Below are 27,474 nucleotides of genomic sequence, written 5' to 3' on the forward strand. Positions count from 1 at the left end.
ATTCAAAATGTTCACTCAGTTGCTGTTTTTCAATCACAGAAATTGTATGTTCTACTTTACCGATGCAACCTTAAAAAGTGTACCGTAGTTTAAAGGAGCAATAAACAATAATTCTATGTTTTAAAATGAAAAACAAGAACTAGTGATATGAAGAACTGAAAGGTCTATTTTTAGGTGGAATATAGTGTGACGTCAAACAGCATCTCTCTGTGTTGTTCTTCATTCTCATATTTACAGGCTGGGCCGGCCACATGCATGCATGTCCTTATGAATAACTGACACTCACAGCTTAAACCCTTGCGGCCCAGAGAAAGCAGCGTGGCGTATGAGCAAAATGGTGTAGAGTGCACCCAGTGGATCGAAACATTCAGCTTAAGAAAATCATTGGCCAAAATAAAGCTGCATTTGCCAAAATAACATTCTTTCCTAGACCACAACTTATTCAGTATACGTATACAGGTTCCCTCTGAATGTGATCTGTTTTGCTGTGATTTGAAACTTTGCAAATATGTGCAGATGTGTGTGTGTGTGTGTGTGTGTGTGTTGGGGGGGCTGGATTGGAGAGTATTCACTCGTCACACATCTTGTTTTGGTCTTCAGACAGTGATCAATATCCCACCGAGTGGTAAAATTTTCCTTATTTTTTTTTTTTATGTTAACTTAAATTAATATGTTACCACTGCTAATAATGACAAAAAAAAGGGAAAATGCTCAATGTAAGTTGCCTTCCCTGTCAAATTTACATCAAGCTCTCTCGTTTACAAAGAAATGCTGACAGAGACAGGACTACTGAGGAGATAAACAAAGACTGAGAGAAAAACACGGCTCAGACTTTCACCTCATTGTTCATATAATGGAGCTCAAGCTTCTGGCCAAAGATACTCTTTACTTTTTCCTGAATTTCCTCAAATTGCACAGGCCTTCCAAACACCAAGATCCTGTACAGAAAAAAAAAAAAATCATGAGAGATTTATACCAGCTGGTAGGGAAACAGTGCTTGACTTACAAGCACACATGCAAAGAAAATACACAAAAGCTGCCATTTTTTAGTGTGTTCAGATCCTTTTAAATACACCTTGCATATTTGTGGCTTGTGTTGGCAGCAGCATGCTAACCACAGTCCTTTCCCTTACCATTCTCCAGCTCACATACCTTTCAGATTAAAATGCTGGACTGCTCCTTCTCATGAACTGGAACATGTGACATAAACAGCAGCCGACGGGAGTGTGTTTTACAACCAGTGTAAACTCATGCTCTCCCTTATTTACAAATGTACATTGCTTACTATGTATGTACAGAGTCCTAACTTATAGACTTACAAATGAAAATCTAAGTAAACATACCTTTTTTCTCCCGAGTATTCAAACTTTATCCTGACATCATCCTAAAAGAAAAAGTAGGCAATACAAGGTCAGAGAGTTCTTTTTTTCCGTCAGCATTCACATGCACTCACGTCCATTCATACAGAGTACTACAGTTTATTTTGGTGACAGACGCAATTATTTTTTTGTAGAAAACATAAATCAGAAGGGCTAATAAAGCCATACAGTTAAAACTTGCTGATGTGGTTTTAATGAAACTAGACTTGAACAGATTTATTTTGTCAATTTGTATACACAAGTGTAAACAAAACAAAATTTCGTTTAGAAAAGCTCTCTAGACAATTTCATTTTTTTAAAGTGCAGCCTTGATAAGGTAAGCAGCAGTTGTTGAGCTACTACTAAACTAATAGGGGGTAACTTATAGTAACAGACCAAGATGGTGTTTTTACACACAGGCCTAATCTGCTAATTTCGGCCAGCAGTTTTTTTGTTTCGTCTTTGAACTCTGAAGTTTTAAAATGATGCAGAATGTCTTGCTTATTACCGAATAATGAACTTTAACTGAAGTAGATGACACTTGCAGTTCTTTAGACCTTGTTCAGTATCCATTTAGGAGTTGTCTATGAGCTCTTAAAGTAACTTTAGTAGGATTTCCAATGTTTTCTCCAGTTTTGCCTTAAATTAGGTTTTAACTTTGAGCTTTGTAACTTTTTTAATACCAATATAATTTTCCTAAAAGTTTAATTTAGCTTGCCCTTATTTTTGATGAGCTTCTGCACTGTGAAACTAGGACATAATAACCGCAGATACCAATAAATGCATCCTCCCTATGCAGTAGTGTCTGCTGGGGTCTTGCTCAGTAGCTGAGTTTTAGAGAGGATGCTTCCGGTGCAGACTTACAAGCAATTTCAGCAAAATAATTCTGTAACTGCAGCTACACTTTGTAGAAATTTCCTGTAACCTCCACGTAGAGATATAACCTTCACAATTTTGATGATATCTTACTAGGGTTCCAGGGCGTTAGGAAAGCATTAGTGATGCTTAGTCGTCATAATGACAATCACCAAGGCAATAAATAAACAAATAGATAACAGCATTAATCTCTCTGAAAATAATACTTCCATCTCAACAAAGTATGATTCAAAGGTTTCAGCATTAAAGCACAGTTATAGTTTTATAATGACATCACCAACTCATCAAATCCTTGTCATATCAAGTTTATCAACAAATATATTACAGGCACTGAGAGTCAATTTAAATAAATAACTGAAACTATTTAAACACTGTATTGTAGTACATATGAAATGCAATGCAAATGAAATGTTGTATATATTAATATAGTAAAAATACTGCACATTTTTATATACTTGGTATCACTGACTTTGATCATGCAGACTTATAAATTAAATCACTAACATGACGAAAGGAAGGAGACAGCCTTTATGAGCTAATGTTCTTTTAAAGGGACACTATGCAACATTTTTCAGTTAATTAATGTGTTCCATAACGTTATGGATGACTAAATGAGTCATTTCAGGTTGAACAAAGGTATTCTCGGCCGCCCTGGTGGTCTGTGGGGGAAATACTGCACTTGCAACTGCAGGAGCACCGACCCGCACCCACAGGCTCAGAAGTCTCGTGAGAGTCAGTCTTGCTTTACGGCGAGAACTGCTACACCCCCCAGTTAAAAGCATTCTCGTTGCTAGCACAGTGGCAATCTTTGTGCAGTTATGCTACGTTCACGTAGCAAAAGCAGCAAAATCGCATCTGCTGCTTCATTTTTGCTGCTTGTACCAGTTAGTACTGACGCGCGGCTGAAGCAGCTTTGCTGCTCTGGCTGCAAAAGTGTGTCTGAGGCGCGTTGGGCGGAGCTTCACTATCCTTTCTCTGCCTTGCAGCTATATTTGCTGTGATCAGTGGGAATAAAGTAGTTTTAATATGTTTTTAAGTGAGAAAATACACCTGAAAACGTAATCAGTGCAGTCAGTTCATTCAGATTATTATCCTGCCTTCAATATTTTTTCTGTCGGAGCCGCTCAGACCCCCACATACCAGGGATGCGCCGACAGTATGGATCCCTTCATCAGCAGCGGTTCACCGCGGCAGCTGGTAGGTGTTTTTCATCTAAATAATCCAAACTGCATATTCTGCCGGCAGATTTCTGCATTTTAAGTTAATTTAGGCGTCAATAAACTGTTTAAGAGCAGTGATCATCAGCGCTGTGTCTCTCTCCCTGCGTTAAACGCACCTGACGCGCTGCTGCAGCCGCTCAGACGTGCTGCGCCTGCAGCTCAAGACGCGCCGCGGGACCTTTGCATGTAAACTCGGTGCTTCTGTCGCGCCAGCTACCTCCAGTGTGAACGCAGCTTTAGTCATTCGCTGCTAAGCTCAAAACAACCGCGCCTGGCTTGACGGAGAAACCAGGAGAACAGCTGAGCATATTTACGACAGTGCACTTTTACTTTCGCCCTCTGGAGGGAGCCTCACTGGAAAATCAACACCGGTTGCATAGTGTACCTTTAAGAACATAAGTGATCATTTCACAGCGAGATAAGGATGAAATTGAGTTATGGTAAATCTGTGGAAGTTTGTTAAAATCACAGTCACTAGAGAAATAAGAGGAGACAGTCATCGACAAAGGTGCATAACTCACAAAAACTCTAAGCAGCTGCTTCATTTCTGAAAAATACAAATGAGCCACACGTGATTCGTGTAAAGATGCCTGAAACATAACTTTGAATGAGCGATTTTCTTCCCCTTTTATCACTGATGGCTGTTAAGCCAGGAGATGGCTAGATTTAAAGGGGAAAAATAACATTAGCCTCAAACTGTCTTGAATTGATGCAGCGTAGTTTAAAAATGAAAAAGAATCTACAAAATGTTTAGTCCTCTGCCTTAACAACTTCTAATCAAAATATCCAGGTAAATAAGAGGCAAATTTGACATTTTAATGACTAACCTCATGCTGAAATACATTTTTATCCCAATCAATCGTTTTAAACCTGGAAAACTCAATGGAAATGCGGTGAAAATAAAGACTCCAAACGATAATAATTGCTGCAGGAATTATCTTGATTATTCAAGTCAAAAAATAATCAAGCTAGGCTTGTTCAAAATAAATCAGTTCTTTTTAATTCTAACAATTGATGCAAAGACTGAATTGCATTTATTAGGCCAAGGTATCTTATGAATACTATATTTTCAAACTACCAAGGATTTGGTTGATTTTAGAATTAGTTTGATAACCTAAACAATATAGTTATATAAGTGATGTACTTTTTCCCCAAAAAGCATTAAATTCTGATATTTTATTTAAAAAATGTGGAATTTTGAGGATGAGTTAGATTTTTTTTACTCTAATCTCCTAATACCTTAAGTTATTTTTAACTTGATGGTGAGTACCTGTCTGTTAACCTGTGCCAGTGTCTTTGGTTTTCCGCTGTCGTAGGAAAACACCGGCTGTCGTCGAGTCATCTGAAGGGCAACCAGGTCTTTCATGATGGAGTGGAGAGCCTGCCTCTCATCTGCAGGCAGCCCAACAAAACAAACCATAAGAAACTGAGCAAGCTGGATTGCAGATCAAGCAAGTTGCTGTAAAACTCTGTTCGACTAAATGTACTTTGGCAATTCACCTAAGTTTATAGGTGAACATGTTTGCTTCCTTTACCTATAATTCCATTAAAACAATCTTAGACAAAGATTCAGAGACAGTGAAGAAGTACTCTGTGTTTGATATGCATTTTCCCATGTTTGATCTCAGAACAAGCGCCTCTTTGGCTGTGCTAACTCACTAAGAGAAAATATTTCCCTTGTGTAGCTTGGATAGACATCACAGGACTCAGGACAGCTAAGGGATCCAGACCCTGAAACCAATGCTTCGACTGACAGTGTCTGGAGCTGTACATTGCACACTCTTTGACCTGCTTAATACTTTTTCCTGCAACTGCGTGTCTGTTTTTATCTCATGCTTTGTCAAAACTATGCACTAAATGTCTGTTTCACATCAGAATTCAGAGGACTCACTCATTTTGGCAGCGTAGTGCGTGCGTGGTCCACAAAGCAGCCTTTAGACTGATGCTTCTGAAGTGCCGGACCACCCACACCCTGTAAGAGTAAATGATGAAATCAGTTAGGTTAATACCTTCAAATGATGCAAAAAGGATGTTGATTGTTGAGTCAGGCAGGATGTAACAACATGAAAAAGGGTAGAATATATTGCAAAAGTTAAAAAGTGTGCATAATGACCAAATTCTTAAACCATCAAAGATATGAAAATCAAAAGTATAAGAAGTTCATAAGCATACTTTTTTTTTTTAAATAGATGAGGATATTTCTCTTTATGTAAGAAAAAAAAAATCATGAATTTTGATGCGATTTAGAGAAACACTTTCTTTTGCTTTTGGTCATTTGCTAGTAATTTAACTAGATGGAAAAATGTATTGCATGTTTCAAAAGGAGTTTGCTGGTGCAACAACAATGCTGTATTTTTTGGGATTGGGGAATAAACACTTAAAACAAAGCAGCCGTGTGGCAACATGATCAAAAAATGCCCTGCCTTCAAAGGTTGAAGTCTCAGCCTGCTGGCTGGAGCGTTTTTGTTCACCTTTGCGTGAGCACTAGTGGAGAGCTTGTTTTCATCCAGCTTTGTCCAGCTTAGCTTTTCATAGAGCTAAAGGTAGATGAACGCCCACAAAGGGACAGAAATGTCTCAGGAAGTGATCTGGTGTTACTTAGAGAGGCTAATAAAGGCATTAACCGTGAACATGAGCAATAACTTTAATGCTGGGATCTTGTTAGGAGGTGCAGGTGGTCTTGTCAGCAGGATCCTTTATGCCCACCGAAACATGGACCCATGCCTCTAACTGTTAAAATAATGTTCTCATTGCAATGTCCTCCAAGAGGGAGGTTCCTCGCAAATATTTACAAAAAAGCAGATAAATATGTTCATTTGCATCTGCTTCCTTTAGTACCTTTCTTATTCTAGAGACAGGGGTCACATAAATCATACCGAGAGTCGCAAATGGCCCCCAGTTTTAACATTGCTGTCTTACAGGAGTGGAACCTAAGACTGTTGAAAGCAAACCAAAACATTTTGACTGAATGAAAGCTTGAGTGAATGGAACTGCGTCCAGCTCATGCTTATGAGAGAGAACGGCAATTGGAAACGGCTGACATTCAAGCTGCACTGGCAGCGCTCACTCTGGCTCAGTTCATATGAGAAGAATTCCTTTATGAGCAGATTTCTGCTATTTTTTTTTTTTTAAATCTAAACCAGGTTTAAGAAACTCTGGTTTCACAAGCAGTAAAACCATCCGTAAGCCATGTTATAAATCTACAGCAGAAGTTAACAAGGCAACATTATCAGTCCTGTTGAAGGCATCAACAGCATCATATATCAAAATTCTTCTTTTAGAGGAGGAGTTGTTTTTTTAACAGCCAACTGCAGTCATGGTAAAATTAAAAGTACAAAACTCCATAAAGTTATGTGGTTTATGAAAAGGTTTTAGGAATATTAAAATCAAACCTCCATTCTGCAAAGAACAAACTGAAAAACATATGCAAACATGAAGTGCTCTCCTACTTCCTATGGATTTCAATGAGAAGGCATTTTCTAAGCAATCAAAAGTCAAAAATTCAACAGAGAGGAAGATTATTCCCAAATGGAAATCATTCATGATAGCTTGAGATCTTCCAAGGAGGGGTGAATTTCTGAAAACTAATCCAGGTCAGACAATAGAATCCTCAGAGAAACTCCAAAAATCCAGGAGCTCCAACTCAGACAGTACAAGCCTCAGTTATCAAGTTAAATGCTATGGTTCATGACAAGATTATTAGACAAAGAATGAACAAGTAGATGGCTTGTATGGAAAGGGTTGCCAGGAGAAAGCCTCTTTGCTCTAAAAAGAATGCTGCAGCACATCTTAGACTTGGAAAAAATGAATATAAATGAGCCAAAACGATGAGAAAATGAGAGAAAAGTCAGAGAAGCCTGACTGTACTGCACTGAGCCAGGTTCTGTTAAAAACAAACAGCAAAGTATCACCAACATCTTGAAGAAACTGTTAAACAGGTTGGTTGGAGGAAGACTATTTGGGCTTATTTTGCAGCCACATGACCTGGGCACCATGCGGCCATAGAATGCATCATAAGCTCCTCCAAATATGAGACAATCTTTCCAACAGCTGAAGCTTTGCCCAAATTGGATGATCATAAAGAGCAAAAAAAAAAGGTAGCCAACAAAAATTGAATCCAAGTCAATAAAATACAAACACCTCCACCCATTTATTCCAAAAACATACGTATCCCAGACAGAGATGGTTTGACTTCTTCAGAAATACATTGAAATAATCAACTATATCATCTAAAGTAAAAGCTAAAAGGTAGTTTCACTACTTTGAGATAAAATGGTGACAATGGGACAAGCCTTCTGTAGATAAAGTCAGCAGTATCGGCACCTAAGGCACCTTACTGACTCTGTGGATTTCTGGGTAATAATCACCCACAGGAATGCCGGGTATGTCCGACTGTGGCTGGCAGAGCGTAACCGCATAGCTTTAAACTTTCTGCCACTCTCACACTACCCTGCCAGGAGTGTGAGCCAAAACCTTTCAACTCTTCCAACTTGGTATTTTAAACACTATGAAAAAAAAACATGAGCTTAATAGAGTGTGAGACTCTCACTATTTCAACTGTTGGGTAACTTGAGGTAACATTGAACCATTGTCTCTTTCTTGGCTACAGACATCAGTGAAAGCACTTCACTTTTAAAGAAACTCCTTTGTTGTACTCAAACAAAGCAAAGCCTCTTTGTCAGAAGGGACCCTCTTCTCACCCCTGTTTGAACCGACTGGAATTACCCCCCAATATGGAATTCTGGGAATTCAATTGAGAACATGACTGCTTTAGTCAGCTGTGCATGCTTTATTTTTATTGTGGCCCAATTCCAAGACATGGAGGATTTACATGGATTTTCCTTTTCCCTCACTCCTCTGTCTGCTTTTTAGAGGTGTTTAGTCTGAGGCTGTATTTTCCCAGACCCAGTCGTACCGATCTCAGGTCAGAGATGCATCTGGACTCATGGCTTTACAGAAAAATGTCCAGGCCTGGTGGCTCTGTCCTGTTTCAGGTGCACATCTGCTTTCGTTTAGAAGAAAGAACATTTAAAGTCGACCTAGACCTATTGTTGATTTTGGCATCACAAGGTTGTAAAGCAGGCTTCCACTGTTCAGTGGCTATTTATAGTTATAGTCATTAAGTGGTTAAGATGCTAAAATTAATCTATCAAAATCATTGTCGGCTGAATTAAGCTTAAGTGACAAATTCAACCACCTGCGATGCCGCTTGCACAGCTCCAGCCAATCTTCTTAGGGGGTGCACCTTCTTTGTAGCCAATCATCTTTCAAGATCTCCTTCATTTAGCCCCTGGCCTAGCTTCTCTCTCCCCCACGCAAGCGAAACTTTCACCCACCTCCACCCCATCTCCTCCCTCACTCTCACAAACTCCTCTGCTGGGGCCCGAACGTTAAAGAACTTATTTCATTCATCTTTATCTGCCTCCATCAGGCCGCTCACATCGAGTCTGGCTCTGTTAGACATTTCTGCCTGTTAAAAGAGAGTTTTCCTCTCCACCATCGCTAAATGCATGCACGGTGCAAGGCATTGCAGAGCCAATAAATCCTCGAAATCAGCTGTTTTTCCTTAGATAGAGATATTTAGAAGAAAATGATTGTGTTACCTATATAAATAAATTGAATACTGCTCTAATTGGAGCTTTTATCTGGCCTAGTGGTTAGACCGGTGCGCTCGTGCTCTGAGAATTTTCCAAGTAGCAGGTTTGATCCCCACAGCCTGCACTCTGGGTGACTGAGCAAGACCCTTAACCCCACACTGCTCCCTGGGAGCTGCACAGTGGCAGCCCACTGCTCCCCAAAGGGGATGGGTTAAATGCAGAGAGGTAATTTCTCCATTGTGAGATCAATAAAGTTCAATTTCTATTTCTTTTCTCTGTGTGTCTCTCAAGGTTGAAATAAACTCCTTCAAGGAAATTAATAGAATATAAAATGTTATTAGTTCACCGTGTTCCTTTAGAACCTCCTTCTAATACTGATTAAAGGACCAGCAAGTCTAATGAATGCTTGCCTTTAATCTGCAATATTATTGTAAAAACACTTTTAACACTTTAAAATGCTACAAATAGTTTTTGATTATTCTGTTCTTATTGAATTTATATAAAACATTATCATAACTAAGAGAGTCAACTTGAGATTTATGTACAGTTTTTATTGTTTGATGTCCATTGCCATTATTTCACCGCCCAAACTTTTCTCTTGCAACTTTACAACCACCAACTTTGCTATACGTCTTTTATAAATATATGTGACAAATACCAATTAGTGCCACAGTGAAGTGGGAGGGAAAAAAAATATGTGGTATCTTTTTTTTTTACAATCAAAAAAGGGAGAAATTATTTTGTACCATAATGCTCTGATTACCATGCACACAAACTTTAGAAGAGACGTAATTAGTAAATAGAACTTAGCTATGTATAAATGATTCTCTCTATAAATATTGCTGGTCTGTGAAGTTCTCAAAAATTGTGTTTGAGTGCTACAGTAAACAAACAACATGTGATCCAAAGGGACACATTAGAAAGGGTTGAGTATAGTTTTGTTTAGATCTTCAAAGCAAGTTTCTTTCATAAAAAGTACTTGATGTTTTGAATTTTTTAAGACTCCCACTTCCATCCATCGCTCTAAACAGATATGGAGATTATGTTTCCAGTAAACGATTAATTATGGACTGTGCAAATCCGGTTCTTATTGAAAAGTAATGAAAAGAAGATGGCCATGTGGTAGAGGATGCTTTGCTCAGATTAGCCCTAAAATAATATTTTTGGCTATGGAAAACAGTAAACCTGGATGAAACACGACTCTGAACACACCATTCCATCTGAGGTTGTGGTAGTGGCAGAATCATGCTGCGGGGATGTTTTTCTTTAGGGGTTAAATTGGAAATAGAGTTTTAGGTAAAATAAATAGAGCCCAACACATGTCTACAAGTTTCATGAAAACTCTAGACCCGAGCAGAGGTTCTCATTTTAGAAGGACAATCATCCTAAACATGAAGCCAGACCTCAACTTGAATGACTTGGAGTCAGAGGTGTCAAGTAACAAAGTACAAATACTTTGTTACTGTACTTAAGTAAACTTTTTAGGTATATATACACTTTACTCCATTACTTATTTTTCTTCCTACTTCTGACTTCTTCTCATTACATTTTTACACAAGTATCTGTACTTTCTATTCCTTAAATTTTTAAAACAAACCTTACTCATTACTCTTAGCTTCAGTTTTATGTTTATAAATATTTATTTCACATCATGTACTCCATCCAATGCAGAACATTGGCACCATCCATATCTATTGAAAACTAGTGGAATTGGATGAGTCATATAACGCAAACACTCATCAGAAATAATCAGAAGCAAGTAGATGTTCTTCAAACTGCAAACGCGAATTTTCTATGCCATGCTACAATGTTGGATTCCGAAAAAGATGTTTAAATGTCTGAAAGGTTGGACACAGGCGAGAGCGTATCAGGAGATTGAGATGGAGACCAACAGGCCTCCCTCATCCTTGGCCCTATCTCAAAGAACCGTTCGAAATAGTCAAAAAATTAAGCTTTCGATTCATATAGTGGCATCTGACTGTTTTTCTTTTTTTTAAAAGGTTACTTTATACTTTTATATTCTAAGTAGTTTTTGGAGCACATACTTTTTCACTTTTACTTGAGTAAAGAGATCAAGTTGATACTTCAACTTTTACCAGAGTGTTTTTAAACTGCATTATCTATACTTCTACTTAAGTAACAAACTAGTGTACTTTTGACACCACTGCTTGGAATGCAGCTATTTTCCAAACTAAAATGAAAAAATATGTCACTGTCTAACGGCACAAAGCTGCCAAAGACTTTTCCCCTAAGAACTTTAATCTGTAGCTACAGCTAAAGGTGTTTTTGCAAAGCACTTTTTGGAGCAGGCTATAACTACAGTACACATAAAAGTCACACTTTGAAATTCATTGATTGATGTACAAACTATAAATGTAAGTGCATCTGTACAAATGTGTGGTTTATATCTAGTTTTTTTCCCGTCAGAGGCGTAGCCAGAACATTTTTATAAGGGTGGCCAGGCAATAACCAATGAACACTGAGGGGTGGCCGAAAGTGGATAGGCGCCAGAACCTCAGGTTCAAGCCAAAGATAAAGACTAACTATATAGACGCATATATTTAAACATCCGTGCTTTCTAGATAAAAGGTATAGTGGATAAAATTCTTTCAGGTTTGAGTTCTGGGGCAAACATCTTTTCCATTGTCATTACTTACCTACTTTTGTTGATAAATATTCTGCATAAAATTGATATTTAAAAGTACAAATATCTACATAAATTGAATATTTAATACGATTTTATTAAATTAGTTATTTATCTATGATTTCACTGAAGACTCCTAGATGACTTGCAGAGAGACATTGTTTTCTCTTTACCCTATATAACATAAAATCTAGTTTTGAAAAGAGCATGATTTCTGTACTTATCTTTAATGTTACTATAATGATGTGTATAATTAACCACAGTGTTTTTGTTGTCAAGAAATTATGAATACATGAAAAAAATAGTAAGTAACACATGAAAAATTAAAATTAATATTGCACTTGAGAGTATTACTGCTGCCACCTTCTGTATTAGAGAGAAAAAAAAATGTGCCACCCCTGGCCCCCCATCTATGTTCCTAACAGAGCACTTCGCTCTCAAATCACTGGTTTACTAGTGGTTCCTAGAATTTCTAAAAATAGAATGAGAGGCAGATCTTTTAGTTATCAGGCTCCTCTCCTGTGGAACCAACTACCAGTTTTAGTCTGTGAGGCAGACACCCTGTCTACTTTTATGGCTAGGCTTACAACTTTCCTTTTTGATAAAGCTTATAGTTAGAGTGGCTCAGGTTATCCTGGGCTATCTCTATAGTTATGCTGCTATAGGCTTAGACTTCTGGAGGACATAGGGACCCCTATTTCATCATTCTGTTTCATTCCATTTCTATACTCCCACTCTCCAGAATCTGTTAGTTCAAACTCTAACGTTCTGCTCTCTCTCTGCTTTTTCCTCATAGTAGCTTTGCCTCGTCTGTTCCTGTTTGGCTGTGACTCCATCCTGGAGAGAAATATCAACTGTGCTGCTGCCATCAACACCTTTGTTTATAGATGTTGGAGATCTGCCTGTTTTTCCAGTGTAGTCCTGTTTCTCCGACTGTGACTGGCTGGATGTGCTCTCTTCATCCTCTGAGTTGGCTCAGAGCTTGTCTGCCTGGCTGTGTTTTTCATGGATGGGGCCACCTTTTACAGCTGCTTTTTGTATCTCTGCTTCGGTCTCCTCATCTGCCTCAGCAGATGGCCGCTCACACTGAACCTGGTTCTACGGGAGGTTTCTTCCTGTTAAAAGGAAGATTTTCTTCTCCACTGTTGCTTCAAGCATGGGAATTGCATTGAGTCAAAGAGTTGATGCAATCAACTGGTTTCACTTAGATAGAAAACTTTTAATCAATTTGACTGCATGATCTGGTGAACTCTAAAGTGCCCTGAGATGACATGTGTTGTGAATTGGGGCTATACAAATAAAATGAATTGAATCTAGCTCCGCCTCTGTTTCCCATGCCTAACAAAAACAAACAAACAACATAATGCAACACAGTTCTCATCGATGTCATGTGAACGCCCCACAGCCCTCACCTGTAATCTCAGGTAAAATGATCCAGATTCGTTTGTAGGGGACCCAGTCACCTGCGTCTCTCGATGGTAGAGGGATACAGTGTCCTGGAGGAGCAGACGTCCATCGACGTCCTCGGTCAGACCAAAACACCCGTGAGAGGGTGTGAGAGTGACGGCAGCATGCAGGGGATAGACACCCCCAAATATGGGGGAGGATGTTGTCCTCTTTCACAGAGTTTTAACTCACTAACAGAGTCTATAAGGGTATCTTTAAAAAAAATGTAAGATAAACACAATATCTTTCTATACAGAAAGCATTAAATCTAACTGTTCCTGCTGAGGCCGCTGCAGCCTCGGGTCTTTGGAAAACTTGAATTTCCAAAACATGATTTTTTTGGGGGGGCTTTAAGCTGAAACTTATATATATATATATAAAAGATAAAAATCTACCAAATGTGGCGTAACAGTTGCCTTTTAGCTTTTATTAAATCCATTCCTGAGCTCTCCAAAGGGAAAACTGTAGTTTCCGTGATTATAAGAGCCTGTCTTCCTGATAAAACTTCAGATTTCCCTTTTCTTTGTTGCCTAATTTTACTTCAATATATTATTGAGAACAGATAGAGAGTTCAGTATTATATATATATGTCGCCTCCTAACATAAAACACTCCAAAGGCCCTACTGGCCTAACGAACATGTAATGATAAAATATATTCAACGTGCGACGCGATAGTTTTGACTCAGTCGAGACGTTTCAGAAAAAGTAAAAGCAACCGTTAAGAACCACTAGAGGAATACTGTCTGATTATAATCCTTAAAAAGACTTCTCAAACTCTAAAATAAGAATGTTTAACAAGTCATGCTTAACCAAGGTTATAATATAACGTATTTTCCAGGGTTACTGGCGATAGAGTTAGCTAGCCCGCGACTTTTCACAACAAAAACAAACCAAGAAACGGTCTTCAACCGAATACGTCAAACTTCCTGACAGAACAAAATATCTCCACCGGAACCCGCTGCAGCTCCTGCAACAAGTCACGAAAACCCATTAGTGGTGTTGGGATCCATTGCTGACCAAAAATACGTCCACACGTTTAAAATAATCCAGAGTTGTTCTCAAAGGAATTCCTGATTGACAAACTATCCAAATTATCGCCCGTCAAGCTGCGGGGACGCGCTGTTACTCGGTAGATAGCTTTCCGCGGGAACGCGCATATTATTGGAGGGGCGGAGCTATTGTTTGACGTTTGTGAGGCATTCACAGGTAGGAGGAAAATACAAACTCTAAGTTCATATATCTATAAAAGGAGCATGGAATGCCTTGCCTCAGACAGTGGTATACCTTACATTTTTCATTTATTTCATTAAATTGGTTAAGATGAAGAAATCTCACTCTACATGTTTATTGAAATGTGCAAATTCTCCAATGTATTCTTACTGAGGACTATTTTTTAACGGTCCCCCCATCAACATTTACACATGTAATTATAAATATATATAAATAAACAAAAACAATTGTACTCATATTACTAGTTAAATCTACACAAAATTGTAGCAGAAGGGAAAGATCAGTAATGATACATTACTCAGTTTAATTTAGCTTCACTTTCCCATTTTTGATTTTTTTCAGAAAAACTGATTACCGTGTTTAACAATGCATTAGATATTTTTAGATAAAGTGATTAGAGTGAAAACACCTTTAAAAAGCAATCTGAAAGAAAAGAAAATGTTTAAGACTGTATGTCAATAAATGCTACAGAGTCTGGTTTGAAAACACAACTGATTCACTATAAATCAGTTAATAAAATTGTCCTGCTCAACTAGCAGTGCCTATGAGCTGCTTTTTTCCAAATCATTACTTTAAACACTCCAGGACACTGATTCATTAGGAAAATATAGTTAAACGCGAACCAGAAATAAAGAGGTCACAAGTTTGACACTCAAAATAAATATGAAAACTTTAAGGAGCTCAGCTATACAACTTATTGTTTTTTTGAGGAAATCGTAAACAAATATGACCATCCCTTAAAAAACAAATGACCATCGCCTAAAATAAGTTGAGCTTAAAGCAAAATGTATTATTTCAACACCAGCATTTTATTTTATTTTTTTCAAAAGCATGTAAAAAACAAAACAAAAAAGGAAATGAATAAAAAAAAGAAAATATGCACAAAACTGATTGAGTATTATGGCGGAGAAAGAGGAGGGGCGTGCTTACATTAGAAAATGTATCATAGAACAAATAACTACTAGTAATAAAGGAAAATGGGGGAAAGACTGAAAATACAGTCTTAATGTCTTTTTTTTGCTGTAAGGCCATCTTAACTCAGAGGTCAAGTCTGGAAAACAGAATACACCCTCAAAGATGCATACATTATTAATGTCTCGGTGACAACAGCAGTAGAAAATAGTCAACATGTATGTCCAGCACAAAAGGAACAGACAGATTAATCATTAAAATGTCACACTGCAATCATTCACCTGAGCCTCTTTGCACCAGTGTAAAATGTACCTTTTCTGCTTTATTAATCAAAGTATGTAGCTCAAAGAGTTTGCTGTTGTACCTTGGCAAACTGCAGAGGATAATAGAAACAGTATTCCTAAATATTGACTTCAAATCATTTGCTGTGGACATAAAGACGATGTTAAAAAGAAAAAAAAATGCTGTTATACCTTTCATTATTGAAAACATGGATAAAAATGATGAGTTAAGTTTAGAGGAAAACAACAGCCACTGGTTTGTTGAAGTGATTTTGTTACAGAGTAGATCTCTAGAATGAACAGCTTGAAAAAATAAACTGCATTAACTTTGTTTTTTGTTGGGGGGGACTTTGTTAAAAATACAATAACCTCAAGTACTTATTTCTAAGGCTTCTTTTTCTTAAAAGGTATATGGTTAGATCTAACTTTACTGCACAGCATGCTCAGTTTCACAGTAGACTTTCAGTCACAGAAACGTACTTTATGTAATTCAAGTGTCAGCAATATTCACACATTTTAGGAAATTTGATATTTCAGAGCTTTTAGAGTGAGATTGATGGAATATATAAACATGGAAACCTTGATTAACTAGGATCACTTGAGATAAAAGCAGCCGTACTTCTGCTGCACTGCAGACTGAGGCAAAATATTCAAAAAGGCTATGTTAGGTTCATAGGCAAATTACTTCCAGCGCCCTTTCACACTGAACATCAATAACAAACTTACCCCAGCAGAGGGAGCTCTGCAATGGGTTTTGCATGCAAGATTCATGTCTAGATCACAGGATCCAAACTCTCCATCAAAAGGCTGCAAAACTAGCATTTTATGATTAGGTCCACTTGCTAAACTGCTTTTTAATTATGAAACAAAGTAAAAAAAAATGTGAAGAAAAAAGGCAATAATACAAAAGTGAATCTAGTCCACCTTTTTTAGATGGAAAGAGTAATAGGAAGTGAGCACAGTGATAAAACAAGAAACCATGTCTGTACAAACTATCTAAATGTAAGAATGCCACATAATCCTAAGTACTTTAAGAAAATGTAATTGAACTTTTTCCTCACTTCCTGAAGATGTTTTCTCTCTTACCCAAAAGGCTTCATACACATCTTTATGAATTAACATAGAGTAGACTGATTCTTTTAGAATTTAGGATTAACAATCACAATCTTCACAAGACTATCAATGACTAACATGCCTCAAACAACAGAGGAGCAACATTTTCTTGTCTGTTTTTATATACAACAGACAAGGCCTCAATTTTCTTGTGTTTTTTAACATCATGTTTGGTAACTGTTTGTCTGTGCAAAGTGGGGGTACAGTAAGGTTGGGGAAAAGTCAACAATCACGAACCACGGCTCTATGTACAGATAACATACAAAACACAAGTTCAGAAATCATTTACAATTCCAACAATAAAAGCACAAAGGATCTCATCCTTTCACCTTTAGATACAGACTGCTGTGCATTCATGAAACAAAACCATTCACAACACAGGACATGATTACAGTCAAAAGGTAAGGCTATTAAGACCCAGTCATACTAACATGCAAGGATAAGACTGAGAATTGTAATTTAAAAACATGAAGGGAATGAATTGAATATCAATAAATGTAACTACAAGAATGAAAGCATGAGGTGAGCTGTTGCCAATGTGCATGGTTATTATACAGTACTCTGTACCCTGTTTGTTCCTGAACATTTGAAGCAGAAAGATTTGTCTGACAGCGTACCACTGTAATGGATGATATACATTTCTGTTGTTATATTGGTTGGAATCTACATATTTCCGTAATCATAGGGTAAAAATTGACCTGAGTGCATGCTCTATTTCAAACATTTGATGCTCTGAAACTCTTCTGAAATGCCTGAGGTTGTGATAAAATATTAAAAGATGGTGCAAATTATTATTATGAATCAAAGAAAAAAAAAAGAAAATCTAAAATACATTGTGATGCGCTCCCCATATCAGGGAAATATTTTGGTCACGATCAATTACCAATCCCACGAAGAAATTGGAAAATAAGATCTAAAAAATAAAGGTTATTGGTAAAATGTACAGTATGTCCACACATTTTGATGCTATGGGTCATTTCTAAGCTTTTTGTGCATGTGTCTGTACGGATGGCATTTTGAAAAGCATGTGAGTGTGTGGTCGAATTAACTGGGCCCCAGTATATGAGGCATGTGTTCATTGCAACATGCTGGAGGTGTTCGAAAGGACAAAAAAAAGGCAGGCGAGATCATGGTGACTTTGTTATATTATCGGACTCCTTGGAGCTCCAGAGCTCTTTGTGCTGCTTGCGTCCGAAACCCTCGTCGTAGTTCCCTTTGCTTTTAAAAAGCTGCTGGAAGTGGGGCTTGCAGTAAAACTCGCCTTGAAGAGCTGCAAAGGAGCCAAGGCTGTGGGGAAGGGAGGAATCAGAGTTACTTACCAAGCAAAGAAGCTGGAGGAAGGAATCAAATAACCATGCAAAACAAAGAAAGCTAAAGCGCATGTATTCACCTCAGTTTGGCTTTGCAGTGCTTGCAGCAGAAGCATGCTGAATGGAAAACCAGGTTGTTGGCAACCAATCTCTCCATTGGGTAGACTGTCTTCTCACATGATGCGCACACTTCTTTTTGGGTCTTGAAGCTGAAAGACTGAGCACATAAATATTTTTATTTACCGAGAGTAATTTGAGGCAGCATCTGAGGTAGCTATAGAATCTGAACCGGGTCTAAGCTGTTTTGATCAAGTTGTACTTTCAAAGTATTACTAAGCCTTCAACATGCATGTTAGACACAGTTCCAACCAAGTTATTTATTCCCCCTGATTTCCTCCTCCATTTTTGATGTGATTGTTTTATTACAGGGATATGTGCCACAGGCTTTTAAGGTAAATGTAGTTAAATCTTTACTTAAGAAACCGTCTCTTGACCCAGATGACTTGGTCGGTTATAGACGTATATCTAATCTTCCTACCTTGTCTAAAATTCTGGAGAACATAGTTGTTTTTTTGAAGGGTTTCGATCTGGTTTTAAAGCTCATCATAGCACTGAAACAGCCCTGATGAAAGTCACTAATGATATTCTCATGGCCTCAGATAATGGACTTGTATCTGTATTTGTGCTGTTAGATCTCATTGATGAATTTGATATAGTTGAACATAACATTCTTTTACAAAGGCTTGAACATATAGGAATTGGCAGAACTCTGCTAGGCGGGTTTAAGCTAACCTGGTTCTGCTGGAGGTTTCTTCCTGTTCAAAGGTAGTTTTCCTCTCCACTGTAGCTACAAGCATGCTTAGTTTGAGGGATTGCCTACAAGTAAATGAGTCAATGCTATCAGCTGGTTTCCTTAGATATAAAACTTTGAACCAATCTGACTGTATGATCTGGTGGAATTGTCTCTCTAAAGTGCCTAGAGACTAATTGTGTTGTGAATTGATGCTATAGAAATAAAATTAAATTAATGTTCTGGCAGTGACATACAGTTCATTTAAAAATTAGAAATGCTTATTGAATTTTAAATAGGTCATGTTTCAACTAAATCCTCAAATGTAGATTGTCAGTAAGTTGAAAAAAAAGCATGGTTCTCACTTTTAACAAGTAAAATGGAGTCTCTATAGGATCAGTATTCCTGTTATTTTAATTTGTAGACCACTTTCATTGCAATTTTATCTTCTAACCTTTTAGATTTGCCAAAAATATAGACAAAACTTGTTTGCCCAAATACAAGTATAGGCCTTCATTCTTGGAAAAAGAGCTCAAGCTCAGACAGATTTGATAGAGTTTCTGTATTGCTCCAGGCTTTGCCTGTGCCTGTATGTTTAACGAATGATTCATCCAGCTTCCCTATGGGGTTGGGTATTCCAGATTATTGATCCAAGATCAATAAAAGTCTGTCTTGGCGGTCCATAAATACAAACGCAAAGCTCACTTCAATTTTTAGGTTTTTTTTAAATTTCCAATTCACAATGTGTTGCTTCAAGTCTATAGGTCTTTTGAAGTTTTGCTAGAAACCTCAACCCAGCAGGAGGAAACCTGCTGCACAATAGTAGAATATAACAATTATCATTGTGAGATTACCTTAGATCTCTGGACAGATTTTTCCTCATTGTTGGTTCTGGTGTCCTGAAAAAAGGAGACATATTCATAATTTGAGATAAAACATTTAAACATGGCTTCCAAACCTTAAGCATCTCTGCTCATTCACTGTAAATGCCTGAGCCCCTTTGGAAGGGATACTTTACAGTGCGATTGTGCCATGTTTACCACTGTGTCTGCGTTATCTTTCTGATATCTTTCTCTTCCCCCCTAGTTTCCATTTGCTCCATCTGTCTGTTTGCACCCAGGGGAGAGGATCAGGTGCCTTCTGTCTGATCATAGGAGCTGAGGTGTGGCTCTGCCCACAGCATAGCATAATCCAACAAAATCTGCCTTCTAGTGAGGACATTTAAAAGCACAAAAGAGATTTTAAAATACAGATGATTTTAATAAAAAATTTAGTATTTTCATTCAACAATTAGATCAAATATAAAATGTTACTTTTCCTGCCAGTTTAAAAGAAAGAAACTGAAAGATACCTCAAAAAAGTTGGTAAGAAAAAACGATTTGGTGTATTAAACACATAAACAATGACTGCCACAGAAATAGCAAAGTATGAAGAAAGACGGGCAGCCTGTTTTCTGCAGAAGGGGAAAGTCCACTACAAACTATTCTCAAAGCTTCTTATGTAAGTTTGTCTGAAACATCAGGTGTAAAATGGAGTTTGGGGCGATTAACAGCTGCAAAGAATAAGACCTGCAGCATGTGAAAGAATGACTACTTTGGTTTTGCTCTTTTTTTGTAGTTGAAAAATAAAAGAGTAAAAAAGAGGAAATATGTATTTAAAATTTACTGTCATAAAAAAGTATTCAGAATTCTTTTTTTTTAATTCTTTAGTTGTTTTTTTTTGCACTTGCATGTTTCAAGTCATCACCAGAATTTGATCCTCATTTAATCATTAACCTAATTTACTGCAAGGATTTATCGCCTGTCACTTTATCATCTGCTGTAGGTCAAGTTTTCACCAAAGACCTTCTAATAATTCACCTTTATATTCAACTTTACATATATACCAGTTTCTATTGTGACTCTTATAACATCAAAGAGCAACGCTAACAGAAACGTACATACCATGTTATTCAAACTTTATTATGCATCACTTTACAAGCAGGAAAGCAAAGGCTATTGCCTGCACTTGTGGCAACCGGATGACATGCCTTTTTGTGACAATTAGTTCAGTAGCAGTGAAGCCATTCGTTTTCCTGTGGATGCAATCAGATCCAAACGGTCAAACATCTCCTTGACATCCACAGTTCCTCCTGAGAGCAGTTATTATGTTGCTTCTACCCCTCAGACAACTCATGCTTGCTGATTGTCAAGCACGCTGCAACTACACCACTTCCTGTGGCTGTTGTATAGCTACTGAACCGAGAAGACTTTGATCTTCTCGAGGAAAGTTTTTAAACTGTTAGAAATCAAGCTTAAATGATACTGATACCTTCCGCAAAGCAGGGGTGCAAGAGCGTGATCGTGTTATTACCGAAGCTGTAAAAGACATACACTTTTCAAACACTTCTCACACGTTTTTGGGTTTGCATGTGCCATCTTGTCTTTCTTTGCCTTATATGTACATAAGTGACAGTTTCCCCAAAAGAGCTTGAATGTGGCAGGAAGTAGATTATGACACATCCGTTTCTGCTGTCTTGCAGAGTACCAGATAGCTAGTAATTCAACTGCATACTTTTTTGTACTTATATGTACTTACAAAGTTTATTGACAATAGACGTTTAGATGACACAATCAATGTGGCCCGAAAGCAGGACACTAATTTATGAGGAAATATGAGGGAAACTGTTAGGAAAGAACAAAGTGTTTATAAAGGGGTTTTATGTGGAACTAATCCTCTCTCCCCGGCACTGTTTTAGCTGTAGAGCAATCTGCAACGTGAGAGAAACTGGAGCCAGCTGGACTGTAGTTATCTGACCAAACAAGGAACACTTTCAGCCTCAATGCTCAAATCGTCTTGCAAAAGAGCTTCAACTCTTAGCTCAATGCTTCCATTCCTCTCTCTGAGCCTTCATTTTGGTTTTAATCTCACCTGCACACGTTGGCCTGTCTGCGTTTGTGTAAATGCTGTTAAAAACAAATAAACAAAAGAACAGGAGCTTTGGGATTGATTACAAGTCGTTCCTCTGTTTTCTTTAAAATAGTTTTTTTTATTACAAAGACTTGCCTTGAGGTTTATGTTGAACATTTAGGAAGCTAAAGGCCATTTAATCCCACTTCTATGTTTTATTTTTATCTGTGATTTAAACAAACAAGTCATGACTAAATGTCAAATGAGCTTCAGATGTGCTGAGAGGTGAAGTCTGTTTCAACAGGTATAAATCTTCTTATCCAGGCAACAGCAGCTGCTCTAAATACTAGTGTGTGAAGGATGACTGCAGCCTCCAACTCCCACTGAATGGCATGTTTGGCTTTGAAAAAAGTCATAAATCGTGCAACTTTTTCCAGTGAAAGAATTTAAAGGTACAGCTAGAGTGCATGTTATGTACTAAATCAGGCATTAAAGCAAATAAGCTAACCTTTAAAATGTAATCTTTCTGTCTTTTCAATACATTTTTCAGACTGTTACAAATGGGAGCTATAAACTATCTTTATATTTTTCTTCTTAAACTGCAGGCGGACAGGATAAAAATTAGATATTTCACTTTGGATTATCTCTGAATACATGATGACTCACTACAGCTAAAAAGCGTTTTTTTTTTTTTTTTTTTTGTTATCCAAAGAACATGTTCACACTCCTGTTTCTTATTTTTGGAAGCAATCCTTGTATAATCATTGTGACAGCTCAATTTAATCTAATAGCGTTCCAGACGTTTGTCTTAAAATGAAGCTCAACAAATATTTTCCTATTTAGAACCAGCAACATCAGCCAAGAGCTACAGCAGATTTCTCTCACTGTGTGTTTCGTTTTGGATCTGGCGGTCATGGCAATCACCCAACTCCTAAAACAGTTTCTGGAAAAGAAGATAAATAGCCTCTCTTTGACTGTGATCTCAGTTCAATCAATAACTTGAACATGCAGAGACTAAGAGTCCTGGGAAGAGGAAAAATGCCCCAAATTGCTGAGGTTTAAAGAAGAAAAATAACATACAGTATAACAATGATGAAGAAGTAAAACTTAATAGAAGTTTTAATATTTCCACCTAGGCTGCATAACCTGATTCAACTTTGACTCATTTAAATATGTTCAGTTCAGTTCCTTTTTTTGACCCATCAAAAGGGGGAAATTAGTTTAGCTGCTAGGCATTTCAAAATAAATTTTCTTTTTTAACATGTCGGTGAAGGATTCAGCAAACCGGTCTGCAGAGTAATCACTTCTAGTAACAGGGCGAATGTTTGGTCAGCTACTATTTCACTTCCCCAGCTCAACTTCCTGCTGTAACAAGAAAATGACTGGGCATTTTTCTGTGCTGGGTGGCATGGGCACATCCATCGCTTTGTCTGCATAGCTCATGCCTCAGCAGGCTTGTTTTGACTTACTATCTAACAATAAAGAGCTTCAAAAGCTTCATCACTATATTAAACTATATCTGCCAAACAGCAGCTCATCATGTTTTGTGTTGAAAATACATTTCCAAATGTCCCAATCCTTTTTAATACTCAAGTAAATTTACAAGATTTTAATATGGGCTTTTTTGTCTGGATGGAGCTGTTTTATTGTTTAAGAGTTGAGCAAGATTTGACTGCTAAGAAGAGAAAATATATTTTTGGTTATACTACCCACCCCTACAGCTGTTTTTTTTATTTTTTTATTTTTTTTTATTTCAGTGACAGCAATTACCGTAAAACTTAGAAAAAAACGTAATGGAGGAAAAGTAAAGATAAAGAGAGAAACAAAGAGTATTTCTCATTTTAATACTATTTGCATGTGGAAATTCTAAAAAAAATGAGTGCTAAATAGCGTGACAGCGGTTTTTTTTAGCAGAATAGGAGACCTATCACCACTGAATTTTGACAAAGCAGAAAGTTTAGTTCCTATTTTCTACAAGGCTTGTCTAAGTTCTTGTGAAACTGTTTTGAACTGGCTGGTAAATAAATGAGAACATCTGCTCTTGGCTTAAATGCAAAAATTGGTACTGAACCGAATAGCTGAGGAAGACAAAAAAAAGGCATCAAAGAGATTGCTGCTTTGCTACATAAGTGGTTTTATTTCCTTTTGAATAGTTTAAGAAATATAACAAATGGCTGACTAGATGCCTTAAAGAAATCCAGCCTTCTGCAACCTTTCATGTTCAACCTTGTTAAAAGTGGTTTTAGGAAATAGCCAAGAGTGCTTCACCTGATTAGATGTTATCGGGAAGCAGAGAAGATAAAATATTTCACAATCAAATTCTTGTCTTTGAATGGAATTCGGCATGGCATGCCTTATCCAGTCCTGGGAAAAAAAATCTATAACACAACTACCATGCAAATATCTGCTTTGCAATCACAGCAACGTTACAGCTGCAGCCAAAAATGGAACACAGAAAGGAAAGGTTTCCCTTTCAGTAATTCCCCGAACTTTAAAAGCTTTTAATACCTGAAAAGAAAACATGATACACAGGTGCTACTAGTTGATGATTCTGGGATTCCTAAGCAAGATGCTGAAAGGTTTTAGTCAGTAGCACGATGATGGCAGTGACGAAAAAGAATGGTGACACGGTATCCACTTCAGCTAACAAAATAACAGCTGAAATAACACCATGCCGTGATGGACTAAGCCAAAGCCTAATGGTTTTCTTCACATTTGGGAATAGTTTTTATTAGAATTGTTTTTTAAAATATATGTTAACCTAAGCATTTATATTATACATGAATATTTTAGAAAATGGGAACAAGTGATATAGATCAAAAGAAAAGAATGTGGCTATCTGCTGTGTAGGAGGTTGAATGCATGTCTACCAACCCTATCAGGAAAGATTTGTATTCTCTTGCAAAGAAGAAAAACACCAACCTCCTTTCAGAAAGTCAAGCATTCAATGCATAAAGACTTGTGTCTAAGGACTGCAAACTCCCCTGTGCACAACTAAAATTCACTCAACTATATAGGTTTTAGAGGAAATCTACACAAAAACTAAAATACGCTATTAAACAGCTATGTTTTGAACTTTAACTTTTGATGCAAAGTAGTACTAATATTATCCCTTTATAATCAAAAAGACACTCTTAGCATCCAGAACCAATCAAGATTTGGTGCTGTTCCAGTAAAATAAGAGCATATGCTTCCATTACACTACATTAGGTCTTACTGCAGCTTTATTCTATATCATTTGTGACCACCCCACCTGCTTAATTTGTAAACAAATATAGACTTTACCACTGATTTCTCTATTAAACAAAAACTAACAGATATGGGGGAGCAGTGTAACTAAAAAACTGTCACACAGTCAGACAGCCTGAAAACTGTGGCAGGAAACGAAAGCTATCATGTAGTTAGTTAAGCCATGTAGCCATATGCTTGGAAAATAATTAACAGCCGATCAGGCTGTAATGCTTCTAAAGGATAAAAGAGGAGTTTCAAGAGATCAGGCAGCTGATGGACATTGCTTTACAAGACAAGAAGTCAATCTGCTGTCCTCCATTGGGTACTTAGGTCTAGTCTAAGGCAAAAATAACATCCATCAAGGCAACAGCCAATCCTATAGAGTTTACTAAACATTTCAGAGACTCTTGGCTTTAAACAAGAGCTTTAAAGTAAAGTATTAAGACAAAATGACAGTTGGCCATGCGTGACATGCATGCCTGTTAAGCAGCTGACTCCAGTCTAGCTTTGCACAAAGACATCCCAATTCATTAACCAGCTGATATCAGCTTGTTACGCTTGTGTTACTATATAAAGATCACAAAAAATGTTAGATTTTAATTTCACTAAAATGATGCTCTATTAACTGATTTTGTATTTATCTATTTCTTAAATCTACTCATCAAAACAGAAAGATGTAAGAAATAATAGATGTTATAATATAAATAAAGCAGCAAATCAATTGGATGATAATATACCTATTTATTTTGCATAAATATTGTAGTGACTATTTTTACAAAACTAAAATAAAAAAAATAAAAAAACTTAAAGGCGATCAAAGAAAAATGTGAATATAAATTAACTATCCACCCGATGCACCGTGGATTCTAGCTTACGCAGTTCAAAAAGATCAAAAAGGATCAAAATAAAGTTCTTTGCTTGCTTTATTTTTCCATTCAGACAGGATACAGGCTTCACAGGGTTTTTCTATTGCTCTCTATCTGATTCCTGCACCTGTTCTCTAATGGACTGAATGATTGACTGACTGGCTGAAGACTGAGAACTGGATTTTGACCATTTTTTATCTTTTTGGACTGCGTAAGCCAGAATCCACAGTGCATCAGGTGGATATTTCAGTTGAATTCACCATTTCCTTTGATCACCTTTAAGTTTTTTGATTTTTGATTTATAGTTTTGTGCAAATAGTCCCTACATCAAGTCAAAAAAAAACATATGACCACCCACGTGCATAATAAGCTATCAAAGACCTCCCTATTTATACAGTGAAACACCCACATCCCAAGCTAAAATTAATTAACTAATTAACTGAATCACTAAACAAATCTTATTCTAAATAACAAATCAAACTAAATAATTCAAATTCTAAGATTTAATGGAGAAATAATTCCTACAAATATCATTATAATATATTATTAACCAAACGTTATGATACACTGGCAATCTCAAACCAACCCAAACACTTTACAGTAGGCTGGTGTATGCAGGGACATCAGGCTACACTACATATTTCTGTGTCCTATTTATACCAGCGCAGAGATATCCAGCTTCAAGGAGTGAATAATATGTTAGAACAAAACAATAACATAACACTCTGACATTAACTTCTACCACGCTTTTACAAATCATTCAATAAAAGTAAGGGTAGGAAAAATGTTTTATATTAAAGGCTTTACCAATTATAGTCGATGAGAGGTGTGCGTTTTAGATGAAATTAAGCGTTGCTTTTTTAAAAATATATTAATTAGCTTTTAGCTAGCAGGGGAGTAGACGTTCCGTTTGGCGCATTGTTAGCATTTTAAAGCACTCGGTGGGGGGGATTTAAATCCTGTACTAAAGCTAAACCTTCCATTTCCTTCTGAATATAAACAATAATTACATATTTTATTGAGAAACACGGGTTTGGGATGGTTATTGGTTTCAGAGAGGTCGGGCATCATCACCTCATCTCAGGTTGAGAGAAACAGAGAACAGGCTGCAGACAAACGGTGCAAACCAACGGACAGAGAGGGAGAAAAAGCAGCACTCACCATCTGTGCTTCTTGTTGCGGTCCACTGGGTTAAAGCAAACTCTCCTGGCTCTGATGCTAGTCTGATAATATTTGTTAAATTATTGTTATTGTTTTCTTCTTGCCTGGAAATAATTGTAATGGGGGGTTAGAGTGGTTACCGGCGAGTTTCTGCCCTCTGCTCCGCTCCTCGTCTCGGTTTTCAATACAACAGTTTTCTTCCTCGGCAGGATGTCGCACGCTATTGGTTCGCTTCTGTTCCAGACGCATTCAAGTTCCGTCGGACAAAATACCCAGTTTGTATTTTAGTTAACTTAGGATGATACATCTACAATTGTTTAAAATTAAATCATTTATAACACTTTTAATGCACGAAAACACACATTTACTTTTGATCCTGAGCTAGTTATGCTGCTATAGGCTTAGACTGCTGGAGGACATAGGGACACCTATTTCATCATTCTGCTTCATTCTATCTCTATTCTCCCACTCTGCAGAGCTTCGCCTCCTCTGTTACTGTTTGGCTGTGACTCCATCCTGGTGAGAAATATCAACTGTACTGCTCCCATC

At 37.3% G+C, this 27,474-nt stretch overlaps 2 protein-coding genes across 3 annotated transcripts in view; both read right to left on the minus strand.

Moving 5' to 3' along the window:
- map3k3 (mitogen-activated protein kinase kinase kinase 3) overlaps nt 1–14,164 on the minus strand; it is a 28,364-nt gene extending 14,200 nt beyond the window's left edge. The window contains exons 1-5 of the mRNA XM_038284895.1: nt 13,108–14,164; nt 5,346–5,426; nt 4,725–4,846; nt 1,344–1,384; nt 839–938 (exon numbers count right to left, since the gene is read on the minus strand). Of these exons, the coding sequence (XP_038140823.1) occupies nt 839–938; nt 1,344–1,384; nt 4,725–4,846; nt 5,346–5,349 (267 nt within the window). The 5' untranslated portion in view covers nt 5,350–5,426; nt 13,108–14,164. The remainder of the gene's footprint in view (nt 1–838; nt 939–1,343; nt 1,385–4,724; nt 4,847–5,345; nt 5,427–13,107) is intronic.
- A 996-nt stretch (nt 14,165–15,160) lies between these two features.
- On the minus strand, nt 15,161–27,138 carry limd2 (LIM domain containing 2). 2 transcript variants are annotated; one of them, XM_038284915.1, is made up of 5 exons: nt 27,066–27,130; nt 26,926–26,987; nt 19,633–19,677; nt 18,069–18,205; nt 15,161–17,965 (listed from the first exon to the last, which is right to left on the minus strand). In XM_038284915.1, the coding sequence occupies exons 2-5, from the start codon at nt 26,926–26,928 to the stop codon at nt 17,806–17,808; spliced, it is 345 nt and encodes a 114-aa protein (XP_038140843.1). In that variant the 5' UTR covers nt 26,929–26,987; nt 27,066–27,130; the 3' UTR covers nt 15,161–17,805. The 2 variants fall into 2 exon arrangements, with proteins under 2 accessions (XP_038140843.1, XP_038140834.1); XM_038284906.1 differs by having other exon boundaries at nt 26,926–27,138.
- Between the last annotated feature and the right edge of the window lie 336 nt (nt 27,139–27,474).

The sequence above is a fragment of the Cyprinodon tularosa genome, unplaced genomic scaffold, assembly GCF_016077235.1.
Source record: "Cyprinodon tularosa strain WSP-4 unplaced genomic scaffold, ASM1607723v1 ctg105, whole genome shotgun sequence".
Taxonomy (NCBI): domain Eukaryota; kingdom Metazoa; phylum Chordata; class Actinopteri; order Cyprinodontiformes; family Cyprinodontidae; genus Cyprinodon; species Cyprinodon tularosa.